The 25,195-nt window shown below is 41.9% G+C and overlaps 1 protein-coding gene across 3 annotated transcripts in view; it reads right to left on the bottom strand.

Moving 5' to 3' along the window:
* LOC115208311 (eukaryotic translation initiation factor 4B) overlaps positions 1–25,195 on the bottom strand; it is a 61,806-nt gene that overhangs the window by 23,314 nt on the left and 13,297 nt on the right. For 2 of the 3 annotated variants that reach the window (XM_029776251.1, XM_029776249.1), the window contains exons 4-9: positions 16,022–16,138; positions 14,992–15,046; positions 14,526–14,678; positions 12,936–13,079; positions 2,727–2,906; positions 2,220–2,454 (exon numbers count right to left, since the gene is read on the bottom strand). In XM_029776251.1, coding sequence (XP_029632111.1) covers positions 2,220–2,454; positions 2,727–2,906; positions 12,936–13,079; positions 14,526–14,678; positions 14,992–15,046; positions 16,022–16,138 — 884 coding nt within the window. The remainder of the gene's footprint in view (positions 1–2,219; positions 2,455–2,726; positions 2,907–12,935; positions 13,080–14,525; positions 14,679–14,991; positions 15,047–16,021; positions 16,139–25,195) is intronic. The other variant, XM_029776250.1, reaches the window with a different exon arrangement.

Here is a 25,195-nt window from a genome sequence, read left to right as displayed (position 1 = left end):
TATTACTAGCCTGTTCAACCTCTCGTGTCGTCTGAGATTCCCATAGATTGGAAAGCAGCTGCTGTCATCCCCCTCTTCAAAGGAGGTGACACTCTTGACCCAAATTGCTACAGACCTATATCCATCCTACCCTGCCTTTCTAAGGTCTTCGAAAGCCAAGTCAACAAACAGATTACCGACTATTTTGAATCCCACCGCACCCTCTCCGCTATGCAATCTGGTTTCAGAGCTGGTCATGGGTGCACCTCAGCCACGCTCAAGGTCCTAAACGACATCGTAACCGCCATCGATAAGAAACAATACTGTGCTGCGGTATTCATTGACCTGGCCAAAGCTTTTGACTCTGTTAATCACCACATCCTCATCGGCAGACTTAGTAGCCTTGGTTTCTCAAACGATTGCGTCGCCTGGTTCACCAACTACTTCTCTGACAGAGTTCAGTGTGTCAAATCGGAGGGCCTACTGTCTGGACCTCTGGCAGTCTCTATGGGGGTACCACAGGGTTCAATTCTTGGGCCAACTCTTCTCTGTATACATAAATGATGTCGCTCTTGCTGCTGGTGAATCTCTGATCCACCTCTACGCAGACGACACCATTCTGTATACTTCTGGCCCTTCTTTGGACACTGTGTTAACAACCCTCCAGACGAGCTTCAATGCCATTCAACTCTCTTTCCGTGGTCTCCAACTGCTCCTAAACACAAGTAAAACTAAATGCATGCTCTTCAACCGATCGCTGCCTGCACCTGCCCGCCCATCCAGCATAACTTCTCTGGACGGTTCTAACTTAGAATTTGTGGACAACTACAAATACCTAGGTGTCTGGTTAGACTGTAAACTCTCCTTCCAGACTCACATCAATCTCCTCCAATCCAAAGTGAAATCTAGAATTGGCTTCCTATTTCGCAACAAAGCATCCTTCACTCATGCTGCCAAACATACCCTCGTAAAACTGACCATCCTACCAATCCTCGACTTCGGCGATGTCATTTACAAAATAGCCTCCAATACCCTACTCAACAAGCTGGATGCAGTCTATCACAGTGCCATCCGTTTTGTCACCAAAGCCCCATATACAACCCACCACTGCGACCTGTATGCTCTCGTTGGCTGGCCTTCACTTCATAATCGTCGCCAAACACATTGGCTCCAGGTCATCTACAAGACCCTGCTAGGTAAAGTCCCCCCTTATCTCCGCTCACTGGTCACCATAGCAGCACCAACCTGTAGCACACGCTCCAGCAGGTATATCTCTCTGGTCACCCCTAAAGCCAACTCCTCCTTTGGTCGTCTCTCCTTCCAGTTCTCTGCTGCCAATGACTGGAACGAACTACAAAAATCTCTGAAACTGGAAACACTTATCTCCCTCACTAGCTTTAAGCACCAGCTGTCAGAGCAGCTCACAGATCACTGCACCTGTACATAGCCCATCTATAATTTAGCCCAAACTACTACCTCTTCCCCTACTGTATTTATTTATTTTATTTATTTTGCTCCTTTGCACCATATTATTTAGATTTGAACTTTCTTCAAACTACAAATCTACCATTCCAGTGTTTCTTGCTATACTTTATTTACTTTGCCACCATGGCATTTTTTTGCCTTTACCTCCCTTATCTCACATCATTTGCTCACATTGTATATAGTCTTATTTTTTTCTACTGTATTATTGACTGTATGTTGTTTACTCAATGTGTAACTCTGTGTTGTTGTATGTTGTCGAACTGCTTTGCTTTATCTTGTCCAGGTCGCAATTGTAAATGAGAAATTTTTCTCAACTAGCCTACCTGGTTAAATAAAGGTGAAATAAAAAATAAATAACTAAAAATACTGACATTTACTTTTGATTTTGACCCCTCCCTTTGTTCAGGGACACATTATTCCATTTATGTTAGTCACATGTCTGTAGAAAGTTTCTTTTTTTTGCAGAGTTTATAACACACACACACACACTTCAGGGAAAGGCTGTGTCCAGAGGGCCCATGGCCAAATTACCAATAAACAGCTGCTGTAGCTTTTACAAAATGTGTAATAATTTAGAGCTGAAAACATTCGATACGGGCACATAATCTGAGTTTTAATGCCAATTGCCATGCTTTTTATGTTGCACCAGGTTGCCCTTGCATAGTGTTTTGCTTACCATAAAATCACTCAAGAATTCTGCCAGACTCACGCTCAATTCAGCTCTGCCGCTTCCTGCTATACCCACAAACTCTCACCTGTCGCGAGGTTTCCTATCGAAGCCCTTGGACTTGTCCTCTTCCAGCTGCCTCTGGAGCTTCTCCTCCACCTCCCGCTCCTTAGCCGCTGTGTCCACGGGCTTGGCCGCTCCGAAGATGGAGGCTCGACCAGAGCTGCGGGCGGCTGCCGGAGTAGCCCCACCGCTGCCGGCCTGCTGCTCCTCGGCCATGCTGCGCGGCTTCAGGACCAACTTGGGCCTTTCGGTTGGACCACCTGGTTGTGGGGGGTGGGGAGATACATGGGTTACATTGTCTATATTTAACCTTTATTTGAACCTTGGCTACATCCAAGGGAGACCTGTTCATATTGTGATGTAATATAACACTGCTAATTATTTAAAGGGGATCTAGGCAGGGGACCTGAGGGAAGGGTGTGGTCAGTGGGGGTAGCAGGATGGACATGGTTATAGGGTTGAATAATACACAGAATAATAAACTGTAATAAAAGAAAATATTGAGTGTAATTTGAGGGTAGTTTATCCTCACCTCTCTCCTCACGCCCTTCGTCCTGCCTCTCATACCGGCCCTCCCGGTCTCCGCCATAGCGATCCCGGGCCCCATAGCGGCTACCACCACCTCCGCCACTCTGATAGTCATCGTCACGGCGGTACCCACTGCCGAAGGCACGTCGCCCGCCATCATCCCTATCCCTGCGGGAGCCAAAGGCTGCGGTAGAGTAGAGGGAGTACAAGCGCCAAGACTTAGACAGCGTTATTGATAAAGCGACTAACTGAAATATGAGGGCGACACAGGGAAGCACTTATTCTGTTTAGTATGGGGTTATATACAGACAGTACAGTCAAAAGTTTGGACACTTACTCATTCTAGGGTTTCTTTATTTTTACTATTTTTAAGAAAAGTTAATTTCTTACAAGACACACCTGTTAATTGTAATGCATTCCAGGTGACTACCTCATGAAGCTGGTTGAGGTAAAGGTTGGCTACTTTGAAGAATCTCAAATTTAAAATATTTTTTGGTTACTACATGATTCCATGTCTGTTATTTCATAGTTTTGATGTCTTCACTTTTATTCTACAATGCAGAAAATAAAAAATATACAAAAACCCTGGAATGAGTAGGTGTGTCCCAACTTTTGGCTGGTACTGTATATCTCATGAAGGCACACAAATACACACGTGACGGCTGCTTAAAAAGCTGTTCACAGAACAAAAAAAATGGAGCTGCCGTATTTAAGAAACTGCTTGATTTTAGCACAAGCACCTGCAGTCAGATTAATGCAACTGCAGGATCTAAAAACTCTGCCACTCCGCAAGTGTCAGGTTGAAAAAAAGGACTTGACTAATGCCAAGCACTCTCAGTGCAAGTTTGGGGAATGATACTGGCACAATTCACGTGTTGTACCATTTTTCATTATCTTTAGGTCGAAAAACTGGAGCTCATGAATCGCACATTGTGGCAGGGTCAACGACATCTGATTTACTGCAAAAAGACCAAAAGACTAGCATGTCAGAATTCTGACAAAGCGTTGCACTTCAAATCAAATGTTATTTGTCACATGTGCCATGTCACATTTACAACCTGTGTAAACCTTACCGTGAAATGCTTACTTACAAGCCCTTAACCAATAATGCAGTTGAGAAAAATAAGAGTTAGGAGAATATTTACAAAATAAACTAAAGTAAAAAAAAAAAAAAAATGGAGTAAAAATAAAATAACGAGGCTATATACAGGGCACACCAGTACCGAGTCAATATGCGGGAGTACAGGTTTGTCGAGGTAATTTAGTTAATATGTAAATGTAGGTAGGGGTAAAGTGACTATGCATAGATAATAAACAGCGAGTAGCAGTAGCGTATAAAATGCGAATAGCCCAGGTAGCCATTTGATTAACTGTTCAGCAGTCTTATGGCTTGGGGGTTTAGGAAGCCTTTTGGACCTAGACTTGGTGCTTCGGAACTGCTTGTCGTGCGGTACTAGAGAGAACAGTCTACGATTAGGGTGTTGGATCCTTGGCAAATTTTAGGGCCTTCCTCTGATACCACCTGGTATAGAGGTCCTGGATGGCAGGAAGCTTGGCCCAGTGATGTAATGGGCTGTATGCACTACCCTCTTTTGCACCACGTGGAGTTTGGCAAAGTCTGATTTAACCCTTACCTTAACCATTGGGAGTTAGCCAGCTAACTAGTAATTAGCATTAGCGGCTAATACGATCCACTTTAGGCACAACTTTTCCAAAATATTCATGACAAACAAGCTGTTTGCAGACAGTAAGACACACAAACTAATAGACGACAAACGGAGTAAGTAGCAAACTATAAAAACTGACATTACACAAGCCGGAGTGGCGTATCACATTTAACAAACCAAAACAGTGAAATAGCATTATAGAAGGTAAAGTAAAAAAACAAAACCGGTCCTTGCATAGACACCGATACATACAAGGTTCATATAGATTGACTTTTTATTAAGTTTCCATGACCAACAATTGGCAGTGTCTATGTACAGGCTTTTGATCAAGCCCTGCTCAAACACAGAGACAGTTTATCAAGGTCCGACTGAGCAGTTCATTTCTAAAAAATGTGTTTTGTTACTGGAATAAAAGTCTGTACAGGTGACACACATTAGCTTTCCTGGAGGATGGTTGACAACCCTTGATGTAAAACATTACAACCAAATACATTTGATGCCAAATTAAATAATTCGCTCAATCAATATAGCAAAAGGTCAAATGGCTATGGTAGGTTACAAATATTTTTATTCAGCTGAAGCAAGCCCACAAAATTATATATATTTATTTGCTACCTTAAAAGTTTACACTTTGCAGGCTGACTAGCATCTATTGTTGCAATGTCCCATACATTGGACGCCCAAATCAAATGGAAGTATCAACAAAAAAAGTTAAGGCACATAATCCAAAACAAGGCTAGATTTAATATTTTTTACTAATGTTAACGAATCACTAATTATTATTTTGATTCACATGATTCGAATCACAGCGATTGAATCGAATCCCAACTAATACAATGACAAAGTGAATTGTCTCGTCAAGAAGAACCATTTAAATGAATCAAATGAATCGTTCATAAAAGTTAAATCAACTTTGTATGGCCTTATTCGCTAGTGTCAGTGGAACGTTTTTGGGGACATGACGAAAACATTAATACATGCAAATAATATCTAAAAACAGTTAACTAGAGGGTACAAAATCGGTTTTGAATTGGCTACCTAGTTAATCTGTTCTCTATTTAAGTGATAATGCCCGAGAAGCCAGTGTCTGGAGGATATATTGTTACGGTGTTGTGCCGAAAATCTCCCCCCTGCCAGAATTCTCCCTCTCCTTCGCGTGAACACACTCAATTCTTCATTACTGCGTCTTGCTTGCTAGTTGAGATTTCTGCTCTTCACTCCATTGTCAGTTTAGCCTACATTTCACTGATCTTAGTAGCAGAAAGCATTTTTTATTTGTCACTAGAGTCAAATGCTTTGTGGCACGCACACACACACACACACACACACACACACACACACACCACACACCACACACACCTGATTAACATGATACCAAAATTATTCTGATTAGGGATGCACAATATCGGTGAACATATATCGGAGAAATCAGCCGATATTAGCTAAAAAAATGCCAACATCAGTATCTGACGATGTCTAGATTAACGCCTCAAGAGCAAAACCGATGTCAAAGCTGACGTGCATACCTATAACACGAAGGTACATGACGAAATGACACTAAGTAAAATGGTGCGCTATACGTGCAACTCAGCATTCCTAAACGAGCCCACAATGTCTGCTGTACAGATCGAGCAGTCAACAAGTCAAGCAGTCATTTGAAAGAGTAACAAAATATCAGCGAGACAACTCAAAGGCAAAATCCATTAAAGCCAAGATAATGGAATTCATTGCCCTTGACAATCAACCGTTCTGTCGTGGGTGATGTTGGCTTTTGCCGACTGGTCGAGCACCAGTTAACACTACCAAGTGCGCTATTTATCCTGATGTTGCCCTACCGGAGTTAGACAGTAATAGCGTCACTGCTATTAGCTTCACGACATACATTCTATGGAACGCCGTTTGGGTCTTTGCGTGTCAAAAAAGATACAGTAGCACTGTCAAAGCTGTACAAAAAAAGTCTGCAAACAAGCAAACACTTAACACGAATGTGTTTACAATACTTCGTTGGTAATAAAGCATAATTCGTTCGACCGCAACTTCTGGGGTAGCTAGCTTTAGCTTGGTACCTAGCTATCACCAATACAACCAGCCTGAAAACAATGACCAGTAGAAACTGCAGTCATTTTCATTATTCTTAGCAATGATTTAGGAATCCTTGTAAGTATTAGCTAGGTTGCCACTTGTTCGCCTATTGAAATTTAACTTCAGTTCATGAAAATAAATAGCTAGCCAGCTACTTAACCCTGTTACCCAAAGCTAACGTTATAAGCAGCCAGCTAGCTTCATCTGGCTAGTGAGGCTCGACCGGACTGGGTTGTTTTGTGAAGCTAGCCACAATAAGGATTAGGTACAAAAATGGAATCTGTTTGCCTTCAAAATAATAGTACGTAATTGACAGTGATGCAAATTAATACAAATAGTAGAATTATGCCATACTTTTATTTTGAAGGCTAACCGCAAAGTCCACTATTGTTGCTAATCCTTATTGTGGCTAGCTTAACAGATGGGTCCAACCACCATTAATCAAATAAAGAACTGTCTTACAAATTAGTGTTATTTTAGATGACACCTAGCTATATAGTTAGCTAGCTAACTATAGCTACTGAAATAAATTGCTTGCATCCATGAGCTAGCTAGATTGTTTTTTATGACCAGCACTGCAGGTGCGCGAGACAACTTTACCAGCATCATAGCCTACGTATCGATGAATCGTTGTGACGTATGAAATATGAGTGATTGTGTAATAACTACGTAAAAAATGTATGAACGCGTAAAATTATTATGTGATGTGCAGTCATATTCAGGTTCTGATTGGTCAACAAGCTTATTTGACACATCAAAAAGTGTTAAATATAATATTTTTTGACAAGCAAAGACCATAGAAATCCTGGTTGAGAATGAAACGAGAATAAATGAACAACAAAACAGCAAGTAAGTGAAAGAAATAGGTTTTGATTTTGTTTTACTGGTAATGGGGACATACGTAAATGCCAACAAAATAACTTTTTGGTCAGAGTGTGTGTGTAACCTTTATTTAACTAGGCAAGTCAGTTAAGAACAAATTCTTATTTACAATGACAGCCGGACGACGCTGGGCCAATTGTGCGCCGCCCTATGGGACTCCCAATCACAGCCGGGTGTGATACAGCCTGGATTCGAACCAGGGACTGTAGTGACGCCTCTTGCACTGAGATGCAGTGCCTTAGACCGCTGCATCCAAGTTTGTGTGTAACCTATTTAACTGTACTAGAATGCTTAAAACCTGTTGGGGATAGGGGGCAGTATTTTCACGGCCGGATAAAAAAACATACCCGATTTAATCTGGTTACTACTCCTGCCCAGAAACTAGAATATGCATATAATTAGTAGATTTTGATAGAAAACACTAACGTTTCTAAAACTGTTTGAATGGTGTCTGTGAGAATAACAGAACTCATATGGCAGGCCAAAACCTGAAAAGATTCCATACAGGAAGTGCCCTGTCTGATAATTTGTTCTCCTTCTGTGGCATCTCTATCAAAAATACAGCATCTGTGCTGTAACGTGACATTTTCTAAGGCTTCCATTGGCTCTCAGAAGGCGCCAGAAAGTGTAATGGAGTGTCTGCAGTCTCTGGGCGAAAAACAGCAGGAGTTTTTGTGAGTGGTCAGGCTGAGAACAGTGACACTGGAGATGCGCGTCCACGAGACGACTCCATTTTTTTCTTTCAGCCTTTGAATGAATACAACTTCGCCCGGTTGGAATATTATCGCTATTTTACGAGAAAAATCGCATAAAAATTGATTTTAAACAGCGTTTGAGAATGCTTCTAAGTACAGTAATGGAATATTTTGAATTTTTTTTGTCACGAAATGCGCTCGCGCGTCACCCTTCGGATTGTGACCTGAACACACAAACAAAACGGAGCTATTTGGATATAACTATGGATTATTTGGAACCGAAACAACATTTGTTGTTGAAGTAGAAGTCCTGGGAGTGCATTCTGGCAAAGAACAGCAAAGGTAATCCAATTTTTCTTATAGTAAATCTGAGTTTGGTGAGGGCCAAACTTGGTGGGTGTCAAAATAGCTAGCCATGATGGCCGGGCTATGTCCTCAGAATATTGCAAAATGTGCTTTCGCCGAAAAGCTATTTTAAAATCTGACACCGCGATTGCATAAAGGAGTTCTGTATCTATAATTCTTAAAATAATTATGTTTTTTGTGAACGTTTATCATGAGTAATTTAACCTGTTAGGGTATAGGGGGCAGTATTTTCACGGCTGGATAAAAAAATGTACCCGATTTAATCTGGTTACTAATCCTACCCAGTAACTACAATATGCATATACTTATTATATATGGATAGAAAACACCCTAAAGTTTCAAAAACTGTTTGAATGGTGTCTGTGAGTATAACAGAACTCATTTGGCAGGCAAAACCCTGAGACAGATTCTGACAGGAAGTGGATACCTGATGTGTTGAATTGACTTTAAGCCTATACCATTGAAAAACAAAGGGGCTGAGGAATATTTTGGCACTTCCTATTGCTTCCACAAGATGTCCCCAGCCTTTACAAAGTGTTTTGAGTCTTCTACAGTGAGATCTGACTGAAGAAGAGCGTTGGAACGGCGATGGCCCATTAGACACCTGGCGTGCGATTTGATGGTGGGTACTCTCATTCCGAAACTTTTCAAAAGAGAACCCAATGGTCCGCCTTGAATTTTATTCATGTTCTGGTTAAAAAAGGCCCTAATGATTTATGCGATACAACGTTTGACATGTTTGAACGAACGTAAATATATTTTTTCCGTTCTTGAAGTGAAGTGAAGTGAAGTCCGGCTGGCTTAGATCATGTGCTACAACACGGAGGTTTTTGGACATAAATGATGAGCTTTTTTGAACAAAACTACATTCGTTATGGACCTGGGATTCTTTGGAAGTGACATCTGATGAAGAGAATCAAAGGTAATGGATTATTTACATTGTATTTTCGATTTTAGATCTCTCCAACATGGCGGTTAGTCTGTATCGCAATGCGTATTTTTCTGGCGCAGTGCTCAGATTATTGCAAAGTGTGATTTCCCAGTAAGGTTAATTTTAAATCTGGCAAGTCCATTGCGTTCAAGAGATGTAAATCTATAATTATTTGAATGACAATATAATATTTTACCAATGTTTTCTAATATTAATTAATTATTTTGTTTGCCGGTATTGGAGGGAAACGATTTCCTGAACATCAACGCCATAGTAAAACGCTGTTTTTAGATATAAATATGAACTTGATAGAACTAAAAATGCATGCATTGTCTAACATAATGTCCTAGGAGTGTCATCTGATGGAGATTGTAAAAGGTTAGTGCATAATTTTAGCTGATTTTATGGTTTTGGTGACGCCTGTCTTTGAATCGACAATACTCTACACACAGCTATTGTCAATGTACTCTCCTAACATAACCTAACTTTATGCTTTCCCCGTAAAACCTTTTTGAAATTGGAAAACGTGGTTAGATTAAGGAGATGTTTATCTTTCAAAGGCTGTAAGTTAGTTGTATGTTTGAGAAATTTGAATTTTGACATTTATTTGGTTTCAAATTTGCCGCTCTTGAAATGCACCTGCTGTTGATAGGGTGCGCCACAGGTGGCACGCTAACGTCCCACATAGCCCCAAGAAGTTAATAAATTCACCGGATGTTTGCGGTGGGTATGCTAGTTCTGAACATCACATGTTAATGTAAAAAGCTGGTTTTTGATATAAATATGAACTTGATTGAACAAAACATGCATGTATTGTATAACAATGTCCTAGGAGTGTCATCTGATGAAGATCATGAAAGGTTAGTGCTGCATTTAGCTGTGGATTTGGTGACATATATGCTTGCTTTGAAAATGGCTTTGTGATTATTTTTGGCAGGGTACTCTCCTGACATAATCTAATGTTTTGCTTTCGCGTAAAGCCTTTTTGAAATCGGACAATGTGGTTAGATAGCTAGCGGAACGTCTGTCCCTAACAGGTTTTAAGCACCTTATGTGAACCTTGTCATTAAGTAGAATGGCAGGAGGCAGCGGGAGAAAGCTAGCATGCATAAAAACTGAAGTCATATTCACATCAAATGGAGAGAAGAGGGACATTTTTTGAAATAATAATTGCCTTTTGAAATAATTAAGTCTGATATAAAAAAATGTGAAAGGCTTCAGCCATATGGGCCAGGTTACCCGACATTGAGAAAAATAAATTAAATCTGACTAGATATTTTGCACTTTACTGCGTGGTGCCAGTCAAGTTGAAATAGGCTCTACATCGTATGTCGCATCATGATGTTGTCACCATCGACAATGGCTGTCAATTATCTTCGATATATCATAATAAATCGCCCAACCCTACTTGATATTCAAAATCATACAGGAGGCATTAGGGACCTGGATAACAAAGTAAATACAGCAGACTAGATCAGTGGTTCCCAAACTTTTTATAGTCCCGTACCCCTTCAAACATTCAACCTCCAGCTGCGTACCACCTCTAGCACCAGGGTCAGCGCACACTCAAATGTTGTTCTTTGCCATCATCATAAGCCTGCCACACACACACACACACACTATACATGTATTAAACATAAGAATGTGTGAGAGTTTGTGTCACAACCCGGCTCATGGGAAGTGACAAAGAGCTCTTATAGGACCAGAGCCAATAATATAATCAATAATTTCTCTTTATTTAGCCATCTTACATATAAAACCTTATTTGTTAAACAAAAATTGTGAATAACTCACCACAGGTAAATGAGAAGGGTGTGCTTGAAAGGATGCACATAACTCTGCAATGTTGGGTTGTATTGGAGAGAGTCTCAGTCTTAAATCATTTTCTGTGCCTATATTTCGTTTTCATGCTAGTGAGGGCCGAGAATCCACTCTCACATAGGCACGTGGTTGCAGAGGGAATCAGTGTCTTAACAGCACGATTTGCCAAGGAAAGAAACTGATCGTAGCCCTATCCAGAAATATTTTATTGGCTTCTGATTAAATTACATTTTCACTAAACTGCTTGTTGCAATTTCAATGAGGCACTCTTGTTCAGATATCAGTAAGTGGACTGGAGGCAGGGCATGAAAGGGATAACGAATCCAGTTGTTTGTGTAGTCCGTTTTGGGAAAGTACCTGCGTAATTGCGCAACGATGGAAAGACCTGTGTGTTGTCCTTGTTAATGCAGACAGAAAATAGCTCCAACTTCTTAATCATACACTCAATTTTGTCCCACACATTGAATATAGTTGCAGAGTCCCTGTAATCCTACATTCAGATGATTCAGGCGAGAAAAAACATCACCCAGACAGGCCAGTCATGTGAGAAACTAGTCATCATGCAAGCGGTCAGACAAGTGAAAATGATGGTTAGTAAAGAAAACTTTAAGCTCGTCTCTCAATTTAAAAATAACATGTCAATACCTTGCCCCTTGATAACCAGCGCACTTCTGTATGTTGTAAAACCGTTACATGGTCGCTGCCCATATCATTGCATAATGCAGAAAATCCACAAAAGTTCAGGGACCTTGCTTTAACACAGCTAACCATTTTCACTGTAGTGTCCAAAACATCTTTCAAGCTGTCAGGTATTCCCTTGGCAGCAAGAGCCTCTCGGTGGATTCTGCATTGTACCCAACTGGTGTCGGGAGCAACTGCTTGTACGCACGTTACCACTCCACTAAGTCTCCCCGTCATGGCTTTTGCACCATCAGTACACATACCAACACATCTTGACCACCAAAGTCCATTTGATGTCACAAAGCTGTCCAGTACTTGAAAAATATCCTCTCCTGTTGTCCTGGTTTCCAGAAGAGGATGTCTTCCTTAATTGACCCCCCCCATAAACGTAACAGACATATACCAGGAGCTGTGCCAGGCCCGCCACGCCTGTTGACTCGTCCAGCTGTAACGCATATAATCCACTGGCTTGTATGCGAAGCAGTAATTGTTTCAAAACAATTACTGTTGTTTGATGAAGACATTGTCTGTATAGTAATTTTTTTGCCTTTTCCCCCAGGATGAAATAATTAAGTCCTCCACAATAGTATGGGGCTTGCCTGTCCTAGCCACTCGGTAGCTCACCATATAAGACGCTTCTAGCCCCTTCTTATAAATGGTATCTGTTGCTTTTATACATGTCATACTACTCGAAAGTCGTCTTAATTCTCGCTCAAAAAACTCCCGTGGCTTATTTTTTAAATTGGGATGTTTTGTTTCTAAATGTCTGCGCAAGAGTGAAGGTTTCCGGCGAGAGAGTAATGGTTAATGTGATTGGATGTTAATTATTTGACTAGGCTACCTGTATTTGACATTGTGTTGTTATTTTGATCAACACTTGGTTTAATTGTATTTTTGGCAGTGAAACGAGGCTACTCAGGTGAGAGAAAAAAACCTAACCAAATGTATAGCCCTGTTGGAAAATATAAATGTGAAGAAGTTTTATTTTATTTTTTGGCATATCCCCGACGGCATTGAACGTACTCCCAGTTTGGGAACACCTGGTCTAGATTGACGACGATACGTTAAGATTTGAGCAGTGGTTTCACCTCCGTTCTCACCTCCCCGGTCGTCATAGCGGTCTCTGCCGCCAAAGCCGCGGTCCCGGTCGCCGCCGCGGTCCCGGTCGCCGCCGCGGTCCCGGTCGTTGTCCCTTCGCAGCCCGTCACGGTCTCCGTAGCGGTCGCGTGACCCTGACAGGGAACGAAAGAGTTAATGGGACTATGAAAGGGATACAAATCAAGTAACACAAATGCAAATCAAATCTCTTGAGATCCAAGAAATATTAAGAAAAAATGTCAAAAGGATGCAGTTCTTTTCACACAGTGCAAGATAAGAACTGGAACTATGTGGACGGCATAAAACATACCCATGCGTGCTTGACATTTCAGATAAATAGTGTAGCATGACGCTTTGAGACAAAGGTGACTCACCACCTGGATTTGGTCTTACGTAGCAAAATTTGAAATTGTGTTTTTTTAACATTGGATAAAAGTAGAGACTAAAAGCTACAAAATGGTATATTATACAGGGCATTTTTGACAGTGGGAAAGTCATTCTGCTTTGGAAGTTGATAAACTTGTAAACTCACTTTTGAGAAAATTGCCTTTGAATGTTTTGGTATCTACACCAATTCAGCATCGTTCACACCCTCTTAAGCTTTAGCCTCATAACGTACACTTGACGCTCTGGCCGATGATTTGTTTACCTCTGGATAACATGAAAAACAGCCTAACCAGCTCTGCTGACAACAATTTCATTATGCTTTTTTGCTGACACCGGCCATATTCAACAGGTGTTGTACACTTTAGCTTAAGACATGAACCTAGCTAGGTAAACAACGTGTAAGATTACACACGTCACGTAACGTTAGCCAATGAGCCAGCCAGCTCACGTTAGCTTGTTAAAACAACAATGAACATAGTGGCAAATAAATAATGCCACGTTTGCCCGTAGTTTGAAGATGTAATCCGGAGACAGGTGTTTTCGCCATCTTTAGCTATCATACTCTAATTCCACTGATTTCAAAACTCAACCCTCCAGAAATTGGAGAGCAACACTTATGCAGCTCCACTACAAGATTATAATTTTTTTTTTTTAAACCCGCGTTCGACAGGATTACCAACACAGACTGTAATAGAAGCCTTCTATATGGCAGACCAATCCAAACTTCTCTCTCGGCATGTCCAGCCCACTCATTATATCAGTCAATAATGGCTAGTGGGAAGGTTGCTGTCTTTTTCTGTGGCTTAACCAACAAGGCTTGTAATTTAACACATTTTATTCATATTTACAGATGGCATACAAGTTTGTTAAGGCACATGAAAGTTGCCATGTTCCAGAAGTTATTTCTGCCAAAAAACGCATTTTGATGATTTTTTTGGTTTTTACTCAAATGTCTCTGTGAAGTCGTGATTTGCAACATACGCTTAGTTTCCTGAAACGGGTCACAAAGGACATTAAGAGGTCTGCCCCAGCCTCATTCGCGACGCTGTGCCTATTCTGTCCTTCCTTGGTGAACCCGTGCGTACACGCTTGCAAAAGCTAAGCTGTGAGGCTGCTTTAAAAGAAGCTTGCTGAGTACATTCATACAGTCTATAGATATGTGGCTCTTTTAGCTTAGAGGGAAACACTCTTACCGAAGGCGGATTCTTCTCTCTTTGGGGGTCCATCGTCGGCATCTGCAGCTGGCCGGGCCCTCCAGTCATCACTGTCTGTCTTGTCGGGGCCTGCCATGTCTCCCATGCGGCCCATCCTGTCTCGTCCACCCATCTGACCATTGTCTCTCCCCTCTGGCCATTCAAGGTTAGGGATCAAATGATAAAAGCCCACACAGAAAATGCAATCCCCCCCAAGTGCTTTATTCCTACACCACAACAGATAAAGTTTGCGCTACAATGGCCTTCAGCAGTGTTTTTTTGGCCAGGCACTGGTAGGGAAATGTGGAATGTGCATCAATTGACCTCCTGACACATACGGTTTGCAAGACACAGATTAAGCCTAGTCCTGGACTGAATAGCATTTTCAATTGAGAATCTCCATTGAAAATACTAAATCGGTGCATCATTAATTCAGAAGGAAGGCCATGGGTTGTGTGTAACTTACCCTTGTCGTTGGACTGATCTGCAATATCCACCCGGATCCTGCGGTTTCCCAGGTTCTATTAGGTCAGAAGCAGGAAACAAGCTCAGAGACATGCAAGTCATTACCAGTAATGTGGCCTAAATGACCAACTAATCTCCTTTCCATAATAGCATGTTCCAGCATGATAGATTGAAAACTATTTACCTGTCACTAACAGTTAAATTCCATATTTGTCTTGAGCAATCAAAGTAATTTCACTAATGATTAATCGAAAGCTCTAACTACTTTACTAAATCTACAGCACAATGTTAATTTTTAACTACAGTTGAAGTTGGAAGTTTACATACACCTTATCCAAATACATTTAAACTCAGTTTTTCACAATTAGAAAAAAACTAGTAAAAATTCCCTGTCTTAGGTCAGTTAGGATCACTACTTTATTTTAAGAATGTGAAATGTCAGAATAGTAGAGAATTATTTATTTCAGCTTTTATTTCTTTCATCATATTCCCAGTGGGTCAGAAGTTTACATACACTCAATTAGTATTTGGTAGCATTGCCTTTAAACAAAACTGGAGCATGCGCAACCATGGGGCAAAACAGATGAGCTGGCTTAGATTGTTGACAACATGTAAACTATATTTTGTCTCTTACTGAAAACAAATACATTTGCACAATGAGCAATTTTTCTCAAATACGTCATTACAGTTGATGGTTAACATTGACATGCAATCTGCTATAACAAGGCATGGTATTAAGAACAAGATTAAAACGAGTCACTTACGATTCCCCACATGGCAGTGTCATTGTTGGTAGCTATGTGGCTATCCAGAATCACAATTCAGACTTCTGCCCCATTGAAGCGTGCGTATAATTGGTGACATTGTCAGCTAACCCAAACTATTACCAATACTGAATGGATGTTGTGATGAATCCTAATTAGAGACAGACACGTGGTTCATCATGCTCATCATTGATCTCATTGTTCCTAGATCATGGACCTCGAATTAAGACCCTCGATCCTTTCTCTCCTCCGTGTGTTGTTCCTTACCTCCTCGTTGAGAGTCAGCGCCCTCAAGAGAGAGTCCACGTCGTCAAACTCTGCGTAGCCAAAGCCCTTCAGCCTCTCTGGGTTACTGGGCTCCCGTGGCAAGCGCACCGCACTGATCTGAGAACAGAGGGGAGACGTGGACCAGCAAGAGGGTGAGAGGGCTGATGGAGAACTGCATTGGTCTGAGGTCAGAAATAAGACAGACGAGTGAATGCGAGATGAACTCCACTATAGTCTCAGAAGAGGGGAAATACTGCAGTGACATAAAATTAATGGGTATATCGTTGGTATGGGTATCGTGAGATTAATCAAAATGTCCTTGAGGGCAATAGGATAAACACTTTCCTAGCTTACATTGCCAGCTCTATTCAAATCAAATTGTATTTGTCACATGCGCCAAATACAACAGGTGTAGACCTTACAGTGACATGCTTACTTACAAGCCCTTAACCAACAATGCAGTTTTAAGAAAATACCTAAAAAAAAGTAAGAGATAAGAATAACAATTAAAGGGTAGAAGTAAAATATCAATAGCGGGGCTACATACAGAAGGTACCGGTAGAGTCAATGTGCGGGGGCAACGGTGTCGAGGTAATATGTACATTTAGAGTTATTAAAAGTGACTATGCATAGATAACAGAGAAGCAGCAGCGTAGAAAAGGGGAGGGGGCAATGAAAATAGTCTGGGTAGACATTTGATTAGAAGTCCAGGAGTCTTATGGCTTGGGGGTATAAGCTGTTTAGAAGCCTCTTGGACCTAGACTTGTTGCTCCGGTACTACTTGCCATGCGGTAGCAGAGAGAAGTCTATGACTAGGGTGACTGGAGTCTTTGACAATTTTTAGGGCCTTCCTCTGACACCGCCTGGTATAGAGGTCCTCGATGGCAGGAAGCTTGACCCCAGTGATGTACTGGGCCGTACGCACTACCCTCTGTAGTGCCTTGCGATCGGAGGCCGAGCAGTTGCCATAACAGGAAGTGATGCAACCTGTCAGGATGCTCTCGATTGCGCAGCTGTAAAACTATTTGAAGATCTGAGGACCCACGCCAAATCTTTTCAGTCTCCTTAGGGGGAATAGGTTTTGTCGTACCCTCTTCACGGCTGTCCTGGTGTGCTTGGACCACTTTAGTTTGTTGGTGATGTGGACACCAAGGAACATGAAGCTCTCACCCTGCTGCACTACAGTCCCGTCGATGAGAATGGGGGCATGCTCGGTCCTTTTTTCCCTGTAGTCCACAATCATCTCCTTTGTCTTGATCGCTTGCACCACACGGTCAAGTCTCTGACCTTGGCTGTATCATCGTTGTCTGTGATCACTTTAGTGTCCTCGGCAAACTTAATGATGGTGTTGGAGTCGGAGTCATTCCTGGCAGTGCAGTCATGAGTGAACAGGGAGCACAGGAGGGGACTGAGCACGCACCCGAGGGGCCCCTGTGTTGAGGATCAGCGTGGCGGATGTGTTGTTACCTACCCTTACCACCTGGGAGCAGCCCGTCAGGAACTCCAGGATCCAGTTGCAGAGAGGTTTTTAGTCCCAGGGTCCTTAGCTTAGTGATGAGCTTTGAGGGCACTACGGTGTTGAACGCTGAGCTGCAGTCAATGAAAAGCATTCTCACAAAGGTGTTCCTTTTGTCCAAGTGTGAAAGGGCAGTGGGGAGTGCAATAGAGATTGCATCATCTGTGGATCTGTTGGGGCGGTATGCAAATTGGAGTGCGTCTAGGGTTTCTGGGATAATGGTGTTGATGTAAGCCATGACCAGCCTTTCAAAGCATTTCATAGCTACAGACGTGAGTGCTACGGGTCAGTAGTCATTTAGGCAGGTTACCTTAGTGTTCTTGGGCACAGGGACTATGGTGGTCTGCTTGAAACATGTTGATATTACAGACTCCGACAGGGAGATGTTGAAAATATTAGAAGACACTTGCCAGGTGGTCAGTGCATGCTTGAAGTACACGTCCTCGTAATCCGTCTGGCCCGGAGGCCTTGTGAATGTTGACCTGTTTAGAGGTCTTACATCAGCTACGTAGAGTGTGATCACACAGTCGTCCGGACCAGCTGATGCTCTCATTCACGTTTCAGTGTTACTTGCCTTGAAGCGAGCATAGAAGTAATTTAGCTCGTCTGGTAGGCTTGTGTCACTGGGCATCTCACGGCTGTGCTTCCCTTTGTAGTCTGTAATAGTTTGCAATCCCTGCCACATAAGACGAGCGTCAGAGCCGGTGTAGTACGATTCAATCTTAGCCCTGTATTGACCCTTTGTCTGTCTGATGGTTCGTCGGAGGGCATAGCAGGATTTCTTATGAGCTTCCGGGTTAGAGTCACGGTCCTTGAAAGCGGCAGCTCGACCCTTTAGATCAGTACGAATGTTGCCTGTAATAAATGGATTCAAGTTGGGGTATGTATGTACAGTCACCGTGGGGATGATGTCATTGATGCACTTATTGATGAAGCCAGTGACTGTGGTGTACTCCAATGCCATCGAAAGAATCCCAGAACATATTCCAGTCTGTGCTAGCAAAACAGTCCTGTAGTTTAGCATCTTATTCATATGACCACTTTTTTATAGACTGAGTCACTGGTGTCCTGCTTTAAATCTTGCTTGTAAGCAGTTATCTGGAGGATAGAATTATGGTCAGATTTGCCAAATGGAGGGCAAGTGAGAGCTTTGTATGCATCTCTGTGTGTGGAGTAAAGGTGGTCTAGAGTTTTTTCCCCCCCCTCTGGTTGCACATTTAACATGCTCATAGAAATTAGGCAAAACTGTTTTCAGTTTCCCTGCATTAAAGTCCCCGGCCACTAGGAGTGCCGCCTCTGGATCAGCGTTTTCCGGTTTGCTTATGGCGATATACAGCTCATTGAGTGTGGTTTTAGTGCCAGCATCGTTCTGTGGTGGTATGTAGACAGCTACGAAAAATACAGACGAAAGCTCTAGGTAGATAGTGTGGTCTACAGCATATCATGAGTTACTCTACCTCAGGCGAGCAAAACCTTGAGATTTCCTTAGATATCGTGCAACAGCTGTTGTTTACAAATATACATAGGCCCCCACCCCGTGTCTGACCAAAGACTGCTATACCATCCTGCCGATAGTGTATAACCCGCCATCTGTATTTTATTAATGTCGTTGTTCTGCCACGACTCGGTGAAACATGATACTACAGTTTTTAATGTCCTGTTGGTTGGATATACGTGCTTTCAGTTCGTCCCATTTATTTTCCAACGATTGAACATTGGCCAACTGTACGGATGGCAAAAGCAGATTAGCCCCTCGTCGCCTGATCCTCACAAGGCACCCCGATCTCTTTCCGCGATCTCTCTGTATTCCCCACATAACCTTTGGTAATTCCATTTCACCATTTAAGCTACAGCAAAAACATTTTCACTGCAACAACCAGTAAAACCATATTTGAGGTATCCTATGCTGACATTAAAGATATTCCAATGTATGGTGTTTAATTTGCTACACCTGCAATAACAGCTGTTAAATATGTGTATGTGACCAATACAATATGCATAAAACTGCAACATTTCAGGCAAATCATAATCTTTGGGCAAGTATAAAAATGCTGCCGACTTGCCCAATGGGCAAGTGTCAATGTTAATCCCCAGAAGACCCTTGGTGCTTTCAAGAACAGGCAAGACAGGTTGATGTTTCAGTTAATCCTCCTTCTATAGATCTAGGACAACCTCATGTGGTTTGAATGTCCCATTGTGTCCTTCAGTAGGTTCATGTGAGTACAAGCCAAGGGACTGGCCCTCGAATTTCCCAGCGGCATCCCACTTGTGTGGCCGTAATTCCCCCTAAGCAAATCCATACATTGCGGCCAAAGTGGCTGTTGTAATAATTATAATTCCCTTCTCCTGTGCTCCGAAGCTCCTCTCACTCACATGGCTCTCAGATCTCTCAATTCTTATTAGCCAATGCTCGTTACATGACTGGGTCCTTCTCACAGGCATTGCAGCTCCAAAGTAGGAGATGCAACGGCGAAGGTCCTTATCGAATGTGAATATTGAAGAGGTTACAAGAACTGTCCACATTTATTTTTCGTCAGCCAACAAAATGAGTAACGAACAGCAAAAGCACTAGCCTATGTCAATCTACTATCCCCCATAGAACAAAAGTTGACCTATTTAATTGGTCAGCTTGTCGTTCTGTATGAGAAATAAATATTAGCCTACTCTGGGACAGTTGTGGGACGCAAATTAATACAACCACTGTATATCAAAACACTTTTAAAAGCAATGAGGATGATGCAACAGATCAGAACATTTAGCTTAAAATGTTGATAAACTATTAGGCTATTTATTCACATAAGCGTAGCAATGCGCATAGAGCAGTAGACTAAGTGTGAATGTTCCAAGATGCAATTAGCGGGAAAACACTGTTCTCAGAAGAGCACAACATATGTGAGCAATTTCACACGACAGGAAAATATCCTTCAGTAATGTAGAAAGAGGAAAGATCTAAAGAAGCAAAAACAAGCATGGGTTGTTAACATGACTAAAATTGTGTCTTTCACTGATGGACAAAGAAAAGATGAGAAATTCTGGTTGCAATAGCATATCAGGAAGTGTTTATAAAATAATTCCCACGGTCTCAAAATCCCTATGGTCGGAACACTGCAAGACATGTCTCAAAACAGCAAAAAACGTTGAGGTTTTAAACAATTACTCTTAAATAGTTCCAAAATGTTGACTGCCTCCGCTCAGATTGCAAGGTGGGTGATGTTGCAGTGCACAACAGGCACAGTCCTTTCTCTCCTATCTGAACAAAAAGTGCCTCAATATTTGTCAAACATGACTGCCATTTAGCATATATAATGTGTAATTAAAGTTAGATTACATTTTTAGTCACCTCCCTCATTTCCGCATCGGTCTGGTCATTTATTACGGAACAAAAACCACTGTTGTTAAACACATCTAAAGCAGTCAAAAAGTGGGGGTGTCTCCTCACACCAGTGTCAAGTTCAAATCAGGCACAACGTAGCTAAACATTTTGAAATTGGGTCATTCCATATGAATTCAATCACTGACTGCACCCCTTTAGATTTGAACAAAAACTCCCAAACATGTTTTCCCATGGTAGAAGTGTTTTTTTTTTTTTTTTTTCTTTTGGGACCTGAATGCCAAAACTTTCAAGAGATAGGTGCTCAAACTTGACCCACTTTGCATACCCCACCCTACCATGAGGACATCCATGTCTTCATCACTGAAAAAGATACTGTTGAGTTTGATATAATTTGAAAGCTTAAACAGGATTGTGAAACTAACATTTATTGAAAAAGTAATTTTTTTAAATTAAATGAGCAATTATCTGAAAACGTGTAAACTCAAATTGCTTTCATTTTCACGTATGTTGTAGCTTATTTTACATTGAGGTGTTGTGCCCGTCATCGGTTGAGACACAGCATTCTCTTGAATACAGGCTGTCATTTTAATTATAGAAAAATAATTAAATAGAATGGACCTATCCCTTCAGACCACTTCAAATTAGCTGGTACACCAATGAAATATATTTTCTTTTTGTGGAAAAAATGTAAACACAATATACATTTTTCAAATGCACAAAAAGCTCATTTCTCTAAAATGTTGTGCAAAATTAATTTACGTCCCTGTTTGTGGGCATTTCTACTTTGCTAAGATAATCCAACCACCACAAACAGAAATATGATTACACGGGTCCACCTTGTCTGGGGTCAAAAAGGCAACTCTAAAATGTGCAGTTTCGTCATACAACACAATGCCACAGGAGCGTGCAATTGGCATGCTGACTGCAGGAATATCCACCAGAGCTGATGCCAAACAATTGAATGTTAATATCTCTGCCATAAGCTGCCTCCAACGTCATTTTAGAGCATATGGCAATTTGAACGCACAGAGATAACGTGACAAGATCCTGAGGCCCATTGTCGTGCCATTCAGCCACCGACATCACCTCATGTTTCAGCATGATGAATCGCAAGGATCTGTACACAATTCCTGGAAGCTGAAAATGTCCCAGTTCTTCCATGGCCTGCATACTCAGACATGTCACCCATTGAGCATGTTTGGGATGCTCTGGATCAACATGTACGACTGCGTGTTCCAGTTCCCGCCAATATCCAGCAACTTCATCCAGCCATTGAAGAGGAGTGGGACAGCATTCCACAATCAACAGCCTTATCAACTCTATGCCAAGATGTCGCACTGCACGAGGCAAATGGTCACACCAGATACAGACTGGTTTTCGGATCCAACCGAAAACCTTGACAATATGGCAAAGTTGTTTCCTACAAATTATTTGCCTACTTAACAATAACATTGTATTTCCATGCCACTAAGTTAGTGTAATTTAGACGAAACAGTCCCATTAGCCTCCGAGGTGCAACTCATGTCTAGGGCAAAAATAAATATTAGATGCAGCCATGGTGGTATTAGCTAACTCATGTCTGACTACAACAGTGTACCAACTAACAGCAACAAACTCCAACCAAGCCAGCGCCATAGCAAAACATGTCACAGTTGGTTGCCTAGTGTAATGGCGTCACCAGCCTGAATCTGGAGCCAGTCAGTCTACATCTTTAAAGCATAGAAGAATTAGCTTCCAAACGAGATTGTTATTTATTGAACTATGTTTATAATTGAGGGATGATGACAATCGTTGATCCTGTTTTCAGTTAGACAAAGTGCACAGCTGGGTGCCAGACTGATCCCCTGGTCATGAACGGATGCCGGGACCTACCAGAAGAAGTAAAGGTGGGCATCATAACATGTCCAGCAATGTGATTGTAATAGTTTAGCCACCTCCAAAAATATTTCATTTTTTTCCCGCAGCTTTTCAGGCAAGGCCTCAGAATAAAATTATTTCATGTGACACAAGAACCCTTGTGACGACACCTCCGTTGTTGCCAGGCTCCATCGGCTCCTATGAAAAGGACACGCCATCATGAGGCCTCTGATAGTGACCCGAGTTACTGCCCTGTTGACAGACGGCTTCATCAACAATGACAGGTAATGTGTGTCAAATGAAAAGTTGTATTAAAAAATACCCGGCTTGATAAAGTAGTTGGCCAATTCCCCAGCCAAGCAAATAGAACTAGTAGTAATTTGGGTTTTGAAGTGCATTAGAAAAAAACTTCCTTTCTCTAGAACAAAATGCAATTTACCACTTGGCGATCAATTATATCACCCTGTCACAGGCCCGCCCAGTCAACACCACCTCATAAGATTGCCTGCTACAGTTCGAGAGATGTCCAGTTTGCAACCGAACATGCAGCATAGAGAAGAGCAGCAAGGGGGCACTCATCAGCATCATGCAGACATGCCCTTGCTGTAAGCATTCCTGTGTGTGTGTGTGTGTGTGTGTGACCGACCAGTATCTTTGAGGGGCCAGGAGCTGATCCACCCTGCTGTGCCCATCAATGTGGTTCTGGCAAAGACCTCCCCTCTAGCCTCAACAAAAGGTCGTCAGTGGGGAGAACATAATTAGGTAGGTTTAGTTTGACCTGTTCAAACTTCAACATATTACCAATGGCTGTTAGGATAGGGACTAGAACAGTGACTACATGTGTATGTGTTCACAGAAACATGCATGGAGAAAGAACAGAAACTTGCTAAATGATGTGATGAAGTCTAGACTGACTTGATACTGATGTCTCTGAATGGAGAGAGACATGCCAATAGGCATTAACATTTTACTAGACAACTTTTACTTGTGTTGTCTTTTTATTATTATTGAATGGTAGAAGTCAATACGTGGGGGGAGATAGCCTGTGTATTCTGCACCAGGATCAGGGAACTCCCGGTTGAATACGAGACTCCACACAAGAAGGTATGACCACTGACATGCCGAAGTAGTTCCATTACCACAAAACAAAAACACAGATAGGCACAGTATCGGTTGAAAATGACAATGAAAGGTGCATTTTGTTATATTAGCAGAACACTGCTTCTATGATATTATGTAAAGGGTTGTTTATTCTACATGGCCCTGTTACCACATAAATTCAGCAATTGCATTCTTCTCATGTTACTCTGTAGGCTCCTGACCCATTCAAAGCTTTCCCACTCAAGTCAACATTCTCTGATTTGTGGACCTATAACCATCTTTGTGGTACCATTTGAAAGTCGATGTTAAATTTTTACTCAGATTTTAGTTCATTTATTACACAACACATGACACGCACCGTGTATTCATGAGCACGCTGTCTCTCAAACGATGGTTAGAACAACAAACCCCTCTGAGGATGTAAAATGGAGTCTAAGCTACAACATTTACTGAACAAAAATAATTGCAAAATGCAAACATTTCAAAGACTTTACTGAGTTAGTTAAGGAAAATCAGTCAATAGAAATAAATACATTAGACACTAATCTATGGATTTCACATGACTAGGAATACAGATATGCATCTGTTGGTCACAAATACACTACATTGCCAAAAGTATGTGGACACCTGCTCATCAAACATCTTATTCCAAAATCATGGGCATTAATATGGAGTTGGTCCCAACCTTTGCTTCTATAAACAGCCTGCACTCTTCTGGGAAGGCTTTCCACTAGATGTTAGAACATGGCTGCGGGGATTTGCTTCCATTCAGCCACAAGAGCATTACTGAGGTCGGGCACGGATGTTGGGCGATTCGGTCTGGCTAACAGTTGGCGTTCCACTTCATCCCAAAAGTGTTTGATGGGGTTGAGGTCAGGGCTCTGTGCAGGCCAGTCAAGTTCTTCCACACCAATCTCGACAAACCATTTCTGTATGGACCACGCTTTGTGAATAGGGGCATTGTCATGCGGAAACAGGAAAGGGCCTTCCCCAAACTGTTGCCACAAAGTTGGAAACACAGAATCATCTAATGTCATTGTATGCTGTAGCGTTAAGATTTCCCTTCGCTGAAACTAAGGGGCCTAGCCCGAAACATGAAAAACAGCCCCAGACCTTTATTCCTCCACCCCCAAACTTTACAGTTGGCACTATGCATTGGGGCAGAGAACCAAACCAGGTTCGTACATCGGATTGCCAGATGGTGAAGCGTGAATCATCATTCCAGAGAACGCGTTTCCATTGCTCCAGAGCCCAATGGCGGCAAGCTTTACACCACTCCAGCGGTCACTTGGAATTGCACATGGTGATCTTAGGCTTGTGTGCCATGGAAACCCGACGAACAGTTCTTGTGCTGATGATGCCTCCA

This window comes from Salmo trutta, chromosome 14, assembly GCF_901001165.1.
Source record: "Salmo trutta chromosome 14, fSalTru1.1, whole genome shotgun sequence".
In the NCBI taxonomy this organism is placed as follows: Eukaryota; Metazoa; Chordata; class Actinopteri; order Salmoniformes; family Salmonidae; genus Salmo; species Salmo trutta.
Note: the sequence above shows the minus strand (reverse complement) of the source record. Positions and strands in the feature narration are given on the sequence as shown.